The sequence below is a fragment of the Dipodomys ordii genome, unplaced genomic scaffold (genome assembly GCF_000151885.1).
Source record: "Dipodomys ordii isolate 6190 unplaced genomic scaffold, Dord_2.0 Scaffold285, whole genome shotgun sequence".
Lineage (NCBI taxonomy): Eukaryota > Metazoa > Chordata > Mammalia > Rodentia > Heteromyidae > Dipodomys > Dipodomys ordii.
In genome coordinates this window covers 565,915-581,114 of record NW_012267501.1, presented here as the reverse complement: position 1 = coordinate 581,114, position 15,200 = coordinate 565,915, and the positions used below count along the sequence as shown (strand labels likewise).

The window sequence follows — 15,200 nt, the reverse complement described above, 5'->3', positions numbered from 1 at the left end:
TGCCTCAGGCACCCCAGTGTAAATAAAATTTTTATAAAACCAATTTAAGGAACTTTGTCTTTTTTCTTTAGGAAAAAAAATAACAGAAAGACTAGGTTATTCAATTACATGATGTATTATTACTAAAAGACACAAATCAGTTATTTTTCCCATTTCCACAGAATTGAAAACAAGAAATTGACTTCAATGTACCAAGTTATTTAATTTTATTCAACAACATACTTCCATGAGGAAGTGGCGCTGTAGCTCAAGTGGTAGAGCGCTCGCCTTGAGCTGAAGAGCTGAGGGACAGCGCCCAGGCCAAGTTCAAGCCCCACGACCGACAAAAAAAAAAAAAAACATACTTCCATGAGGTTGTTGAATGTTAGTTCCACTAAATTTTACAGTGGCAATGATAATCACTAGTTTTAAGACAATTTGCTATAGTTCTGCTTAATACACTTGAACCAGATGGCCTTAAGAGTCTCTTTCAATTCTTAAGTCTATAAAAAGGGAAAATTAAGTTTAAGATTAATTCCCACCATTGCAAGAAACATAAAGTACTTACCAGTTGTTTTTAATCCTAAAAGTGTTTGCTGTCCAGGACTAACAACCAGACTTGTTGGTGCTACAGTATATTTGAAGTATCTCCAAAAATCAAATAAGGCATTAAGGCTGAAGAGAGATGCAAGGGCAAGCTCTGGAAGAGAACAACTTGTTTTTAAAGAGGGTAAAGGTCCTAGGTTAGATCACCTGATGTATGTGTGTACATCTGGGGTGGAGGATGGGGGTAGATGGGAGGGTGAGAGGTAGCAAACAAGGAGGCAACTTTTCATACTTCAGGCAATTAACAAAAATTGAAAATTACCATCTTAGTCCTCAGAACAGCTATCATTTAAAGAATGTCTATGAGATGGATTACATTTACTAGTGAGTTTTAAGCTGTGACTATTCCTTAGTATTTCTTGTATAAGAAATATTTTTATATTTATTTCAATAATAAATTAACAGGCATGGTTAGAAGCCAAGTGAGTTTTACAAGAGTACCCAGCCTGTTAATAAGCAATGGCTCTCGGGCCTGCAGATTCCAAATTCTTTGCTCTTTTACTTGCCACACTAACATGATAGTTTAGGCTAACATGTACATACACACGTTATTTTAACATCCATAAGAACTCTTTATACCAAAGTGCTAGAATAGCAGGCAGAAGAGGAAGGAAATGAGGAAACTGAGGAAGGCATCCATGGAGTAGAAATCTGAACTGGTTCTAAATATAGAGGGCATTTCAGGAGAGTAACAACTAACAATCTTATCACCTCCAAACCTTATTTTCAAGAGACTCATAATTGATAGTATATTGTCTGTCTCCTCTACTTGAATATTCTAGAGTTTTACCTTGTTCTCTCCCTATTCCCAGTTCAAAGACCACAGTAAGCACTTAATGCTGACTGAAGGATCGAATACTGTGCTGCACTAAACCTGCAAGCAACTTTCTCATTGGCAGTAAATCTAAATTACAGTGAAAAATACTTACCAATATACCACAGGGGCCAGTATGTCAAATTATAATATGAACTAATCAACTTTCCAGTCCTGAAAAATTTAGAAAGGCTTTTTTTAATAAACTTTTTTTAAAAGATCTAAAACCCACCAAAAAATCAAAGTGAACACAAAATGCTACAGAACCAGCCACTGGCTGTCTGTATTTCACTTTTTTTTTCAGCCGATTAACTTACATTTCAGTGTATATCATTCCAGCCACAGATACATTTAGGAGTCCCCATGCCAAAACCACTTTCCTAGCTTCAGTTTCTTTTCTCATCTTGATGGTCCTGTCAATAAGGGAAGCACTAGGGCTCCCCTCTCCTTGCATCTATTCAAATGCAAAAAAAACCACAGGAATTAACCAAAACTACTTCTAATAAAAAAAAATTGCGTCCTATATCAAGTAAAAACTGCACACATGTTCCCTTGCCTTTAAAAGGTCTCACCATTCCCTCTGACCCCCCATTTGAACATCAGTATATGAAAGGGAACTCTAAACTCTTACTTCCTTTGGCACTATAGAGAATTCAAGCCCTAACTGGTTATTTCAGAGAACAATACATCTAATAAATGAAGGTGTCTTACGTTGTAATTTAAGTGTTGGTTATTATGTGTAGATACTTCACGTTTTGTTTTCAGATTATGTTACAAGGACCGAGGTTTAAAAAAGAAACAACTCCAAATACCAAGTTTTGGAAGGAAATATCCTGTGTCTTGTAATTCCTTCCGACTCTTCATCCCTAAGCAGAAGCCCTTACAAGTGTCACACCCTAAACAACCTTGCACCTGAGCTGTTTGAAGCCAAGGGTCCCCGTGGTGGGTAAAGATTTATGTAGGAGGCGTGGAAAGCGTGCACTCACAGTTCTGGCACACTGGAATGTTTGCTAAACTCAGCAGACACTGCGATTACTGACAAGTGGAAGATCGGTTCCCGCCAAATATTTAGGGGGTCTTGGCCCACCGAGCTGAGTAGGCCTCTTCCCGCCATCCTCCCCTCGGCACGAATTTTGTCACCCCCACTGCTCCCTTCCTCCTTCCCACTGCGAGTGGTAGGACGCCTAGCCACGTTCTCCTCTGGCTGAACCTCGGGCAGATCAGTAAGCGCGAAACTCAAAAGTCCAGGTAGACTCCACGTCCAGGAAGAAACAACCCCCCCCCAAACGCACCATGTTCTCCAGCCGGAAACCGCGGGCTCGCGCCACTCTCTATTGCACATGCGCAAAGCTAAGCGCTAAAGGGGTGTACAGTTACCGGAAGAACCGGCCTGTCTTTTCTCGCGAGAACGGGGAGGGGAGGAGGGCTGAGAGACCAGGCTGCGATCGTTACCAAGGAAACGCCCTCGGCTCTGTGGCTCCCGCTCGGTCTGCTGTGGAGTGAAAGCTGAACAGCAAAATTCAGACCACGTTCTGAACCCGCAGTGAGAGAAGTAATGACGGTGACAAAGTTGCATTTTGCACATATTCATAGCGTTCAACCTTCCTTTAGAGTCTCTAATGCACTCACGTTTGTGGGGTACAGCTTGCGTGGTGTGCTCAGATCCCATCAGCCAGGACAAAGCATTTCTTTCCCCCTTGCTAACATGTATTTTCCTCCGTTGGTTCTGTCCAGAGCAAGTTGTTAAATGTCTACGTCCAGTAAGGTGCAACAGTAACGACAGAGCTCAATATCTAATTTGGGGGTTTGAGATTTTAACCCCCCCACGCGAAATCTTGGCGAAATTTTCCAATTCTGTGAAAAAGGGAGTAGTGGGCCTGCTTGTTTGTTTTTTTTTTTGGCCTATTCTGAGGTTTGTACCTTGGCCTGGGCACCGTCCCTGAGCTGTTTTTTTTTTTTTTGCTTAAGGCTAGCATTCTACCACCTGAACCACAGCGCACCACTTCCGGCCTTTTCTGACTGGTTTATTTGGAGATAAGAGTCTTACAGGCCTTCCTGCCCTGGCTGGCTTCCAACTGTGATCCTCAGCTCTCAGCCTTCTGAGTAGCGATTACAGGCGTGAGCTGCCAGCAGCCTGTCTGACTTTGGTTTTATTTAACAAAGACAAACACCTATGGGGTGCCATTGAGCCAGGAGTTAAGATGAAAAACTAGAGTTGTGGTCCTGGGAGATCAGCCTGTGTGGATGCCAAAGTGACAAGGAGGGGCAAATAAGGTGGGCACAAAGCTACTGGAGGTGGCTCATACCTTCTTGGGAGTAGTAAAACCAGGTCTGAATCTTGACCCACTGCACTCATTCTGCATACAAATAAGTGTGCCCTTAAAAACAAAAACATGAATAAGTCATGTCACAATAAGCTAGTGGATAGTTCATATACATACACTGACTAAAATTTTTCCTAAAATGATTCCAAGGTTAAATGGAAGAAAATGAAGTTTATTTGTGGTATTGCATATGAAAATTAGTAGGCATTCTATGCTTTTAAAGACTTAGCTGTAGGCGGGCGCTGGTGGCTCACTCCTGTAATCCTAGCTACTCAAGAGGCTGAGATCTGAGGATCACCGTTCAAAGCCAGCCGGGGCAGGAAAGTCCATGAGACTCTTATCCCCAGTAAACCACCAGAAAACCGGAAGTGGCATCTGTGGCTCAAGTGGTAGAGCGTTAGCATTGAGCCGAAGAGCTGAGGGACAGCACATTGGCCCAGAGTTCAAGCCCCACACGGATTAAAAAGAAAAAAAAAAAGATTTAGCCATTGTGCCTGTATGTGTGTGTGTGTGTGTGTGTGTCTGTCTGTCTGTCTGTCTGTGTGTAGTTTGAACTCAGAACCTGGGTGTTGTCCCTGAGCTTTTTTTGCTCAAGACTAGCATTCTAGGGCTGGGAAGGTGGCTCAGTGGTAAAGCACTTGCCTTGCCTGCTTGAGGCCCTGGGTTCGATTCCTCAGCACCACATAAGCAAAAAGAAAAAAGCCGAAAGTGGCGCTGTGGCTCAAGTGGTAGAGCGCTAGCCTTGAGCTGAAGAGCTGAGGGACAGCACCCAGACTCAGAGTTTAGGCCCCACGACCGGACCCCAAAAACAAAAAACAAAACAAAACAAAACAAACAAAAAGACTAGCACTCTACCACTTCAACCACAGTTCACTTCCAGCTTTTTGATGGTTAATTGGAGATAACCATTAAAGACCTTCCTAAGCTGGCTTCAAACTATGCTCTTCAGATCTTAACCTCCTGAATAGCTAGAATTATAGGCATAAGCTGCCCTATGCTCTACTACCTAGCTGATTTTAAGTGAGTCTTAAAAAAATCATTTTTAGATTGCCTTAACAATAATGTTTAGCTCTAGTTGTAAAGCTAGAGTTTTGTTTTTTTGGTTGTGGGGCTTGAACTCTGGACCTGGGCACTGTCCCTCAGCTCTTCAGCTCAAGACTAGCACTCTACCATTTGAGTCACAGCACCACTGGTTTTCTGGTGATTTATTGGAGATAAGAGTCTCACAGACTTACCCGCCCTGGTTGGCTTTGAACCGTGATCCTCAGCTCTCAGCCTCTTGAGAAGCTAGGATTACAGTTGTGAGCCACCCGCACCTGGCTATTTCTTACTCTTGATCTAAAAGCTGTTATGCATCCAAGATTTTAAAAAGTACACTACCATCTAAATTTTATGCATTAGGACTACCATAAAATATCGAAACTGATTTGTTGTATCCTCTCCCTTTAAAAAAAAAATCACAGCCGGACGCTGGTGGCTCACGCCTGTAATCCTAGCTACTCAGGAGGCTGAGATCTGAGGATCGCGGTTCAAAGCCAGCCCGGGCAGGAGAGACTGTGGGACTCCTATCCCCAATAAACCACTAAAAAAACGGAAGTGGCGCTGTAGCTCAAGTGGTAGAGCGCTTGCCTTGAGCTGAAGAGCTGAGGGACAGCGCCCAGGCCCAGAGTTCAAGCCCCACGACTGACAAAAAAAAAAAAAAAAGACTAGAAGCTCAACACTAAGGTGTCAAAGTTCATTTTCCTGAGACTTGTCCCCTTGGTGTTCAGAGAACCTCATCTTGTCTTCTGTAGCTTCCCGCTATCCTTCTCCTCCTCTTTTTTCTTTTGTCCTGAACTTCGGGCCTGAGCACTGTCCCTCAGCTCTTCAGCTCAAGGCTAGCGCTCTACCACTTGAGCCACAGCACCACTTCTAGCTTTTTCTGCCTATGTAGTGCTGAGGAATCGAGCACAGGGACTCATGAATGCAAGGCAAGCATTCTACCACTGAACAACCTTCCCAGCCTCTTCTTCTTCCTCCTCTTCCTCTTTCTCTTCCTCCTCCTCCTCCTCTTTTTCTTTCTTCTTCTTCTCCTTCTCCCTCTTGGTCTTCCTCTTTCTCCTCTCCTCTTCCTCCTTCTCTTCCTCCTCCTCCTCCTCTTTTTCTTTCTTCTTCTTCTCCTTCTCCCTCTTGGTCTTCCTCTTTCTCCTCTCCTCTTCCTCCTTCTCTTCCTCCTCCTCCTCCTCCTTTTTCTTCCTCCCTTCTCTTTTAAATATTTTATTTTATTTTTGTATGTGTGCCAGTACTGGGCTTGAACTTGAACTCAGGGCATGGGCACTGTCCCTGAGCATTTTTACTCCAAGCTGATGCTTTACCATTTGAGCCACAACTCCAATTCCAGCTTTTTGATGGCTAATTGGAGATGAGTCTCATGGACTTTTCTGCTCAGGTTGGCTTTGCATACAGTCCTCAGATCTCAACCTCCTGGGTAGCTAGGATTATAGGTGTGTCACCAGCACTAAGCCTCTTTTCCTCTTCTTATGAGGACACCAGTTACATGGATTAGAACTTCATTTTTATGACTTGAACTTTCATGACCTCTTTGAAGGCCCTACCTCCAAATTATAGCCAAGTTGATGAGGACTTCAGCATTTGAATTTTGAGGAGTACAATTCAGTATGTAACACATTAGACTTATGTATGTTTATCTACAATGGCGTGATACATAAAGGCTAATTAAAATGATTTAATTAGATTTAAAGATATAATACAATATATACAAATTTCAGGGTAGAAAAGATTAAGACAGAGAGAAGTCTATTGAGTTTTTTTTAGGGGATGGGCAGAGGAGAAGAACCATAAACTTTTGTCCAAGTAATTTGGATAAACCTTATAAAATCTTAGAAAGTTAAGAAACATCTAGTTCTGTAATAGTTACTTATGTATGTCATAATAGGTTGCCAGGGAAGTTGTCATGGGTCATAGGTCACCTCCATCCATTTGAGCATGTTTTACTTTCTAAGCAAGAAGCCACCATGGGAGACCTTTTTTCTTTATTTTGGGAGGTAGATCCTCCTCCCATACCTTTAAGTTTTTCCATTCCAAATCAGGATCATGAATGCCAGAAGGATGACTCTTGTGGGACGATAGGGAGCTTCCTGCTTTGGTATTTTGTCATTATAATGGTTTTGATGATCTTCTCTCGGTTTTCTGTCTGGGTAGGATATCCTTTTTCATTTTAAATAATATCTTTAGTGTTATATTAGGGAACTTTTTCATAAATTTACTCTCATGAAAAGTACTGTTATAAAAGTTTTTCAGTTATGAGAATAATGCCATTTCATTCCAGAGAATCCAAAAATATCAAAAAGGATAAAGAATATTTAAGTCTAATCTTATTTCACAGAGATAACATTTCTGAGACCATCCTAGGTTATTTTTCTCTTTTTGTCCTAGTATTTCTCTCTCTTTGCTCTTACACAGTTGGCATTATATTGTATGTGTTTTCATATCCTGCCTTTTAAACATAATATATTGTAAATAGTTATATTCATTCAGTAGCACTTTTGATTGCACTTTCTGTCTTGTGGTTGCGCCATAAAAGTTCTGTAATTTTGAGACATTTAGATTGTTTGCAATTTGACCATATGCTATGTAATGCTGAAATAAGTTTTCCTACTGGTTAATGACTTCCAAATTCCTCTCATAGCCATGTACTTCTAATCAAAGTTATAAAAGTTTCTCACATTCATAGGATACATGCTGTAGGATTTATGGTATTTTAGAATGAGACAATAGAATAATGTATTTCTGAATAGACTAGATGCAAAATGAAACTCAACAGAACTAAAGTCAGCATTTTGGGTAACTATTAGAAGAAAATGTCCTTTTCATAGGAATGGTTTAGCTCACCTTATTTGTGTGGTGCTTGAACATATGAGCAACCAAGCTCTTCTAAGTTGCGATGTTGAATTTTTACTGGCTATTAGTATGAGGCTAATGATTCATCAAGCCACCAAGATTTAAACTACAGCCACGGTCCTGCCTGGGCCATGGTCAGCTAGATGGAATGCTCTATCAGCTCTGGTTAAAGAGCCAGCTGGATTCCATTATAATAATCAAAGATTCTTCCCCCTTACCACCTCCTGGCCAAGAAGTTTCCTCTAAACTCTAACTGCTTCTTAAAGTAAATACATTGCCAAAAGGGGAATTAAAGTAGTGATAGATTAGCTAGCTAAGTATATTAAATTTGGTCTGGCAAGAAAAGCTACTTTAGAAAATTAACAAAAAATTGAAATTGATCATTGGCAATTTCATCAAGATCACTTAAGAGGTCTAAGCTATTCCTCTGCTCCCTTGTATTGGCTCTTTGGATTCATAGAGCCTGGAAAATCAAGGACCTCATGAAAACATGTGATGTGGTTCAGCCTCCTGTTGGTAGACAAGTAAGATACCCACCCTGCTATATATTTTTTTAATTGCCAGCGCTCAAGGAAATTAAGTGACTTGTCCAATGTCATATAAGTGGTTAGTGACAGAGTGATAGAACCAGAAAAGACCCAGATTTCCTGTCATATTATTTGTTTACTTCAAAGCATAGTTTAAACTGTTGAATTAAATCTACTCAGTGCTGATTAAAACCTTAATTATCTTAGAGGTTTCATCTTTCCCTTTGTACCCTTGTGGCAGCTCCAATTGGCTGGACTGCTTCTTCTGAAGGGTCCCAGATTTGAAATCTGAGAACCATATGAGAGCTAGTTAGAGAGGATGGAATTTTTCCCTTCACTTTGAACTTCCTCATTTTCTTTGCTAAACTATGGGCCTTCATTTACAAAGCTTGAAGTCATGGCAAAAGCGTGATGGCAATGTGGTGGTAATTATCCCCCAACATGACTCTTGCTGGATTTCCTCTGGATTTGCTACTCGTTCAGATGCCTTCAGAGGCCAAATATTGTTTAGTTTATATATTTGTTCAGTGTTTATTCAGATTGCTAGTCCTGGTATTTTTCTGGCCAGTGTTAGTTTCAAATTATTTTGTGTATGTGGAAACTGAGCTTAGGAGACCTTGTTAAATGGGTTGGTAAGATCACAAAGTTGATGAGTGGCAGAAAGACAGAACATCACCCACATTTCTCCCCTCCCCTCAGGGCAGGCACCCTGCTGTTTTCACTCACTAAGTCACAGACAAAGACAGTTAATAAAATGCTTTTCATAACCACAGTTCATATGATTCCAATTAGCTTGATGCAGACTCTTTCTTTTGATTTTGTGGCTATATTTTGATTTGCCATGAAATGTGAACACTTTCTATGGAAATGATGTAAATATAATGTGTTTTTAAACACCCTTCCCTTCCACTGTACACATATAAAATGAGGAGCTATAGCAAAGCAGACAAAAAAGTGAAAGCCCTGTGCTGGTAGCTCACTCCTGAATCCTAGCTACTCGGGAGGCTAAGATCTGAGGATTGTGGTTCAAAGCCAGCCCTGGCAGGAAAGTCCATGAGACTCTTATCTCCAATAAACCAACAGAAAACCAGAAGTGGTGCTGTGGCTCAAGTGGTAGAGCACTAGCCTTGATCTGGAGAGCTGAGGGACAGCACCCAGGCCCAGAGTTCAAGCCCCATGACTGACAAAAAAAAAACAAACCAAACCAAACAAGGGAAATACAGATCACTCTAGCTATGTCAATATAGCCAACTACTATTAATTTTTAGGTTTATAATATTTAGATCTCATAATATTTTAAATAATTGTCTCTATATATTAAGTTCAAAATATTTATGGAGTACCAAAGTATTATTTTAAAGCTATCTTAAAAAGGATTTTTCTTTCAAGATTTTCACAGAATTATTGTAACCCAGAAAGCCAACAAATTGCCTTGTTAGAGATAATTTTTTTTAAAGGGAAGGAGATCTTAATTGCAGTTATAAACATCCCTTAATTGCAGTTACAAATATCTAAGTGTGGCACTTTTCAACCCAAATGTAGTTTGACTTCAATTTTTTCCCTAGATGAGACAATTTGAAAAAATAGAAGGAAAAATACCCATTTCACCACTTGAAGCCTACTATTACTACCATTTATGTAAATATTCCTATAAGCCTTTTTTCTTTTCATGTCATCTAACTTGTAATTGCCCATTACACATGGATTTGTATCCTTTTTGCCAAAATTGTAATATATTTCCTTGTGCTATGCCATACTTTAATCATGATTTTACAATATATTTTATATGATTCTCTCATAATTTAATTAACCATTGTCTACTTTTGAATTTTGAAGTTTATATTATATCAATAGTGTGTGGTGAATATTTCTGTGAACAGTTTTTTTCTTTGGGGAGTTATTTCCTGGTGATAGAGTCTCTAGGAAAGAATTCTATATCAATATGTGAACAGGTCTGATGGCACAGTACTATAATCCCAGCACTCAGGAGGGCTGAGAGTGAGCCTAGGCAACATAGAGACACTTTGGTCTCAAAAACAAAACAAAAAAATCCCAAGGTGTAATGAATAGTTCTTAATATTTGGTTCATTCTGAAATAGTTGCTTTATACTTGCATCATCTGGCAAAATCATTTTTGGCCTCAGAAAGTGAGACACTAATGTGAAAAATGGGGCAAATATATTTGTGAAGTATTGGGGCAGAATATTTAGAATTGGTACTATTTGAAGAAATTCATTTCTTCTGACTGCCATATGCACACATAATATATTATGATCGTGTTTTAGAGAAAACTCTGTGAAAGATTAAGGAAATATTAAGTCCACAAATTCAAGTAAAGAATCTTGTTATATTGTGTCTCATATTAGACATTTAAAGAACTTCCTTGGCATACTGGCTCAAGCCTATAATCTTAGCTCCTTGGAAGGCAGTGATCTGGGCATCACCATTTGAGGCCAGCCTAAGCGTAAACGCTTGAGAAACTCCAGCTTGACCAGTGGCTGGGTGTAGTGGTGGAGGCCTGTTATCCCAGCTACAGAAGACACAGGCTGGGTGTAGTTATATACATGCCTGTCATCCCCAGACCCTGGCAAGCACAAGTAGGAGAATTATAGCCCAGGCTGACATAGGCATAAAGCAAGACCTTATCTCAAAAACCACCAAGGAAAATAGCAGTTGGAGGCATGGCTCAAGTGCTAGAGCACATTCCTGGCAAGTACAAAGGTCCAGAGTTCAACCCATATTACCACCAACTATTACAGACTGGCTTTGAACTCTCAGGCCTCCTGCTTCAGACTTCTGGGTGCTGGGTTTATAGGCATAAACTATCACTCCTGGCTTAAAAAATTAAGTATTATCAAATTTGTTCTTAAAATTTCTCTGTAAAATAAGTAGGTAAAGGACAACCTTACAACCTATATAGCTCTTTGATATTATTTCCAATCTCTCTGTTCCATTTTACTTGTTTTAAAACATTTTGGTAGATCTGCTATCAAAGCCTTCTGACCTGGCAGCAAAAGTAGGATTATAGCAACAAGATCACAATAAGTACTTATTTAACTGTGCTGAATGTTTAACATTAATTATTATTAAAGGGCCTCAAGCCATAGTGCTTCTTAAGTAAATACTAGGGAAAAACAACTAACTGAAATCATCTTTAATTATTGATATTTCTGAAACAGATGTCTGAGAATAAAAAGGATGAAGATAGTGGAACAAGTGCTTCACTAAGTAAAGGTGAGAGCCAGTACATACTTTATTGTGGATATGATGAGAGAATTATGTCTAAGTGTGGAAAGCAAAGGGCATTGTAAGGCCTCTCCAGCCTTCACTGGGTGAACTCCTTGCTTTTCTTCCTAGTGCAGAAGGGCAACTTAGCTGCTTTATCAGAACCATCAGAAGCTGTGAACTACTGGTAGGTAGAGTTCAGGCTCTTGTCATTCCTCAGCACTTTCCTTTCACAGACCTTGTGTACCTTCCTGTATTTTCATTGCTAGTGCTATGATAGGAAAATGAACTGCAGTTGATTTCTTTTTCAATAACTAGAAGGAGTGGTATATTGTTGAATGGCTTTCCAAAATGAGCATATTTGTATGCATGCATATATTCACTAATTTTTCTGATATATAGGATGCATACTATACAACTTATAAATAAGAAAATATATCAAATTCTACGGTAAATTTTGTATAGACATCTAATTCACATGAAATGCTCTCCTTGGTTTTTGCTAGGTCCTTGCATCAATGAGCCATCCCATGGTACAAATGATGAAAAAGTATAGTTTCAGAATGAATATTATTATTATTTTGTCGGTCATGGGGCTTGAACTCTGGGCTTGGGCACTGTCCTTGTGCTCTTCAGCTCAAGGCGAGCACTCTACCACTTGAGTCACAGCACCACTTCCGGTTTTTTAGGGGTTTATTGGAGATAAGAGTCTCATGAACTTTCCTGCCCAGGCTGGCTTTGAACCTCGATCCTCAAATCTCAGCCTCCTGAGTAGCTAGGCTTACAGGCGTGAGCCACCGGCGCCCGGCAGAATGAATAGTATTTCACTCAGAGTTAACAAGATGAAAAAAAACAACAAATGATATATTTTGGAACTTAACTTGGTTGTCAGTGATGTGACTGCCTTTTTTGCCTTTTTGGACAATAGTTATAGAATATTGGAAAAGAGAATACTTCTTCATTTCAGGGCACTATTTACGATGTAGTGGTTGTAGGCATGATACTGTCTGCATTATTAAGATGTTCTCTATTACTTTGTTAAGCTTAGACAGTCAGCAAAACCATATGTCAAGCCTTGCTTTCTAGAGTTTGCTCATTTTCATGCTATGGATACTCTTACCCAAACTAGTTTCAAACTACCCACAGGCTGTCACTGAGCATGGAGTTGGGGTGAGATGTGCAATAGTACTTCCTTGCAGAGTATTTCCAAAATCCATATATAACAGACATACACAGCTTCAAGATCATACAGTTTAATAAACTATAAATGATAATGAGAAAGTAATGGGTAATTATTACCTTTTAAAGTAGATTGACTTAATTGTAAGTTTGGGTAATTTTTAGTAATGACAAAAATGTCTAACCATCTTACAATTCTTGAAAATGTAGTGGCTTTTGTTAATTGGTATAAGCCAACACACCATTAAAGGATCCATTATGGTTCTTGCTACTCAAATTATATTCAGATATACCCTTGAATTTCTGAAACATCAGGACAAAAGACTTAAGTATCTTTGGAAAAGTTTGGAGACCTTTCCCTTTTTTTTTAAATCAGTGGTGGGGCTTGAACTCTAGGCCTGGGCACTGTCCTTGAGCTCTTCAGCTCAAGGTGAGTGCTCTACCACTTGAGCACCAGTGCCATTTCCAGCCTTTTCTGTTTATGTGGTGCTGAAGAATCCAATCCAGGGCCTTATGCATGTAAGGCAAGCACTCTACCACTGAGCCACCTTCCTAGCCCTGCAGATCTTTTCCTTTCTAGAGTCTATAAAACTTCAAAAGTAATATCTATGTTAAGCATCTATGTGACCTCCTTGGTCATTAGGAGATGGTAAAATGCAATCAGTTGCCAGTATTTGTAAACCATTGGAGAAACACAGTGACTTGACAACTGGCCACTCCACAGTGATCTCACATATGCTGTAGGTCTCCCTGTATAATGTGAAGTTATAATAACCAATAATATGCCTAACTTATTGATTTGTTTTGTTGGTTAGCAAGCAAAGAATCTTCCTATAAGAGGCAAAATAAAGATGATTTCTGGGATTCTTCACAAATGATGAAGAAATCAAAGCAGAGCCAACTTTCCCCTGTAACTGACTCAGAAGTGGCCTTGGTAAGTGCCTATCTTGAACAAAGAAGAGCCAAGCGCCATGCTCAGTTCCACCAAGTGAATCAGATCCAACATGACAGTGATACTACTGAATGTGACAGTGAAGAATCTTATTCAGGGGCCTCCTCGTGGAAGGAGAGTGAAAGTGAACACCACCCTTCACCAGCCAGTATTAAAAGAAGAAAAACAGCTCAGAGGCCAAGGAATCTGGGAAGTTACCAAATAAGGGAAAAGCCCTGCCTTCACTGCAAAGCCATGAGAACCAATGAATGGTTGACACGTCATTTCCTACAAAACAACTCAGTATCAGCCCCCATGAAGGGAGATGCTCAAGAGGAAAATTCTATGCCTGACATTAATACAAAATTCAGTAAATTTTGAATATTGTCATTCTTTCTTTACTTGAAGCCCAATGAAAGAGATTAATAAAACATGAAAAATCATCAGAGTCCTAGGTGAGGCGACTTTTACAATAAAGCCTTTCTAACAGCAGCAAACAAAAACATACTTGGAACTCAGGAGATAAAATTTGACACATTTCTTTATTTACCAAAAAGCCAGAAAATTTATTTATGGCATCATTTGGAACACTGAAGATCTGTATCCATTATGGTTGTTTTTTCACTCAAAAGAGCCCTGAGTGTACATATTTTATGTCTATAATACAAATAAGGAAGCTCTTTGAAAATGTATTTATGTTGAGAAACAATTTCAATGTATTCACATTTGGATTATCTCACTTACTGAATAGGTGAAGTTGGTTAGAAGAGAATTGGCACATTCTCTCAGGCTTATAGTTTTAGGTACTGTTGCCCACTAGGGGCTGTTGAGGAAGAGATCAAAAGCCTAGAAGAGAGCCTGATTCCTAGCATAGAACAAGGAGGGAATGAAGCATTATTGAGAAAGAAGAATACAACTGTATTCCCAAGGTCATGACAATAGTTCAGATTTTCTCTGATGCTTGTTAAAATAGGAAGAAAGACTTTATTCAAGACTATTGTAATAGAGGACAATGGTGGAGATAAAACAGCCTAACTTCTGAAAATCTAAGACAAGAAGAGGTTTATAACCAAGAGGAAGGATGAGGTCAGTGGATAGAAAATTACTGAGGGGGAAGGGGGTGCTGGGAAGGTGGCTCAGTGATAGAGCACTTGCCTTGTATGCATGAGGCCCTGGGTTCGATTCCTCAGCACCACATAAGCAAAAAGAAAAAAGCCGGAAGTGGCGCTGTGGCTCAAGTGGTAGAGTGCTAGCCTTGAGCTGAAGAGCTGAGGGACAGAGTCCAGGCCCAGAGTTCAGGCCCTACGACTGGAAAAAAAAAAAAAAATTACTGAGGGAAATTCAAGGATAAGGTGATTCTTGCTAAGCTGTCCTAACAAGATTATTGTGAAGGCCAAGGGTTTTTATGCTAATTTTGAAAAGTGAGGAACTTCATAAGCTACCAAGAATGATCAGGTATCAAAGTTGGGAGACTATAGGAAGGTCTAAGACAGAACAGGTCTAAAGTTCAGCCCTATTCAAAAGCAGGACTCAGAGGGGCCTACAGTTTGGTTAAGGACAGAGCCTCCATCATAAGTTAGTTGAAATCTAGGCATGGTTCAGGATAGAATTTCCATTTAGGTGGGGACCTCATCTGTGAACAAATTTAAGCAGGCCTTAATCCCCATCTGGGATATAAAATAAGGCCCAAATCACAGAGGAGAGATTTATCTACC

General features: G+C 39.8%; 2 protein-coding genes across 3 annotated transcripts in view; one reads left to right on the top strand and one right to left on the bottom strand.

The window, feature by feature from the left end:
- Tmem209 (transmembrane protein 209) overlaps positions 1-2,762 on the bottom strand; it is a 35,625-nt gene extending 32,863 nt beyond the window's left edge. Inside the window, exons 1-4 of the mRNA XM_013036413.1 lie at positions 2,692-2,762; positions 1,717-1,853; positions 1,515-1,573; positions 548-679 (exon numbers count right to left, since the gene is read on the bottom strand). Coding sequence (XP_012891867.1) covers positions 548-679; positions 1,515-1,573; positions 1,717-1,853; positions 2,692-2,694 — 331 coding nt within the window. The 5' untranslated portion in view covers positions 2,695-2,762. The remainder of the gene's footprint in view (positions 1-547; positions 680-1,514; positions 1,574-1,716; positions 1,854-2,691) is intronic.
- Positions 2,763-2,874: 112 nt separating this feature from the next.
- Ssmem1 (serine-rich single-pass membrane protein 1) lies at positions 2,875-13,873 on the top strand. Of its 2 annotated transcripts, none has more exons than XM_013036422.1 (3): positions 2,875-2,960; positions 11,330-11,384; positions 13,370-13,873. In XM_013036422.1, exons 1-3 carry the CDS (start codon positions 2,955-2,957, stop codon positions 13,864-13,866), a joined length of 558 nt encoding a protein of 185 aa, XP_012891876.1. In that variant the 5' UTR covers positions 2,875-2,954; the 3' UTR covers positions 13,867-13,873. The 2 variants fall into 2 exon arrangements, with proteins under 2 accessions (XP_012891876.1, XP_012891875.1); XM_013036421.1 differs by lacking the exon at positions 2,875-2,960 and adding an exon at positions 6,738-6,920.
- Positions 13,874-15,200: the final 1,327 nt, after the last annotated feature.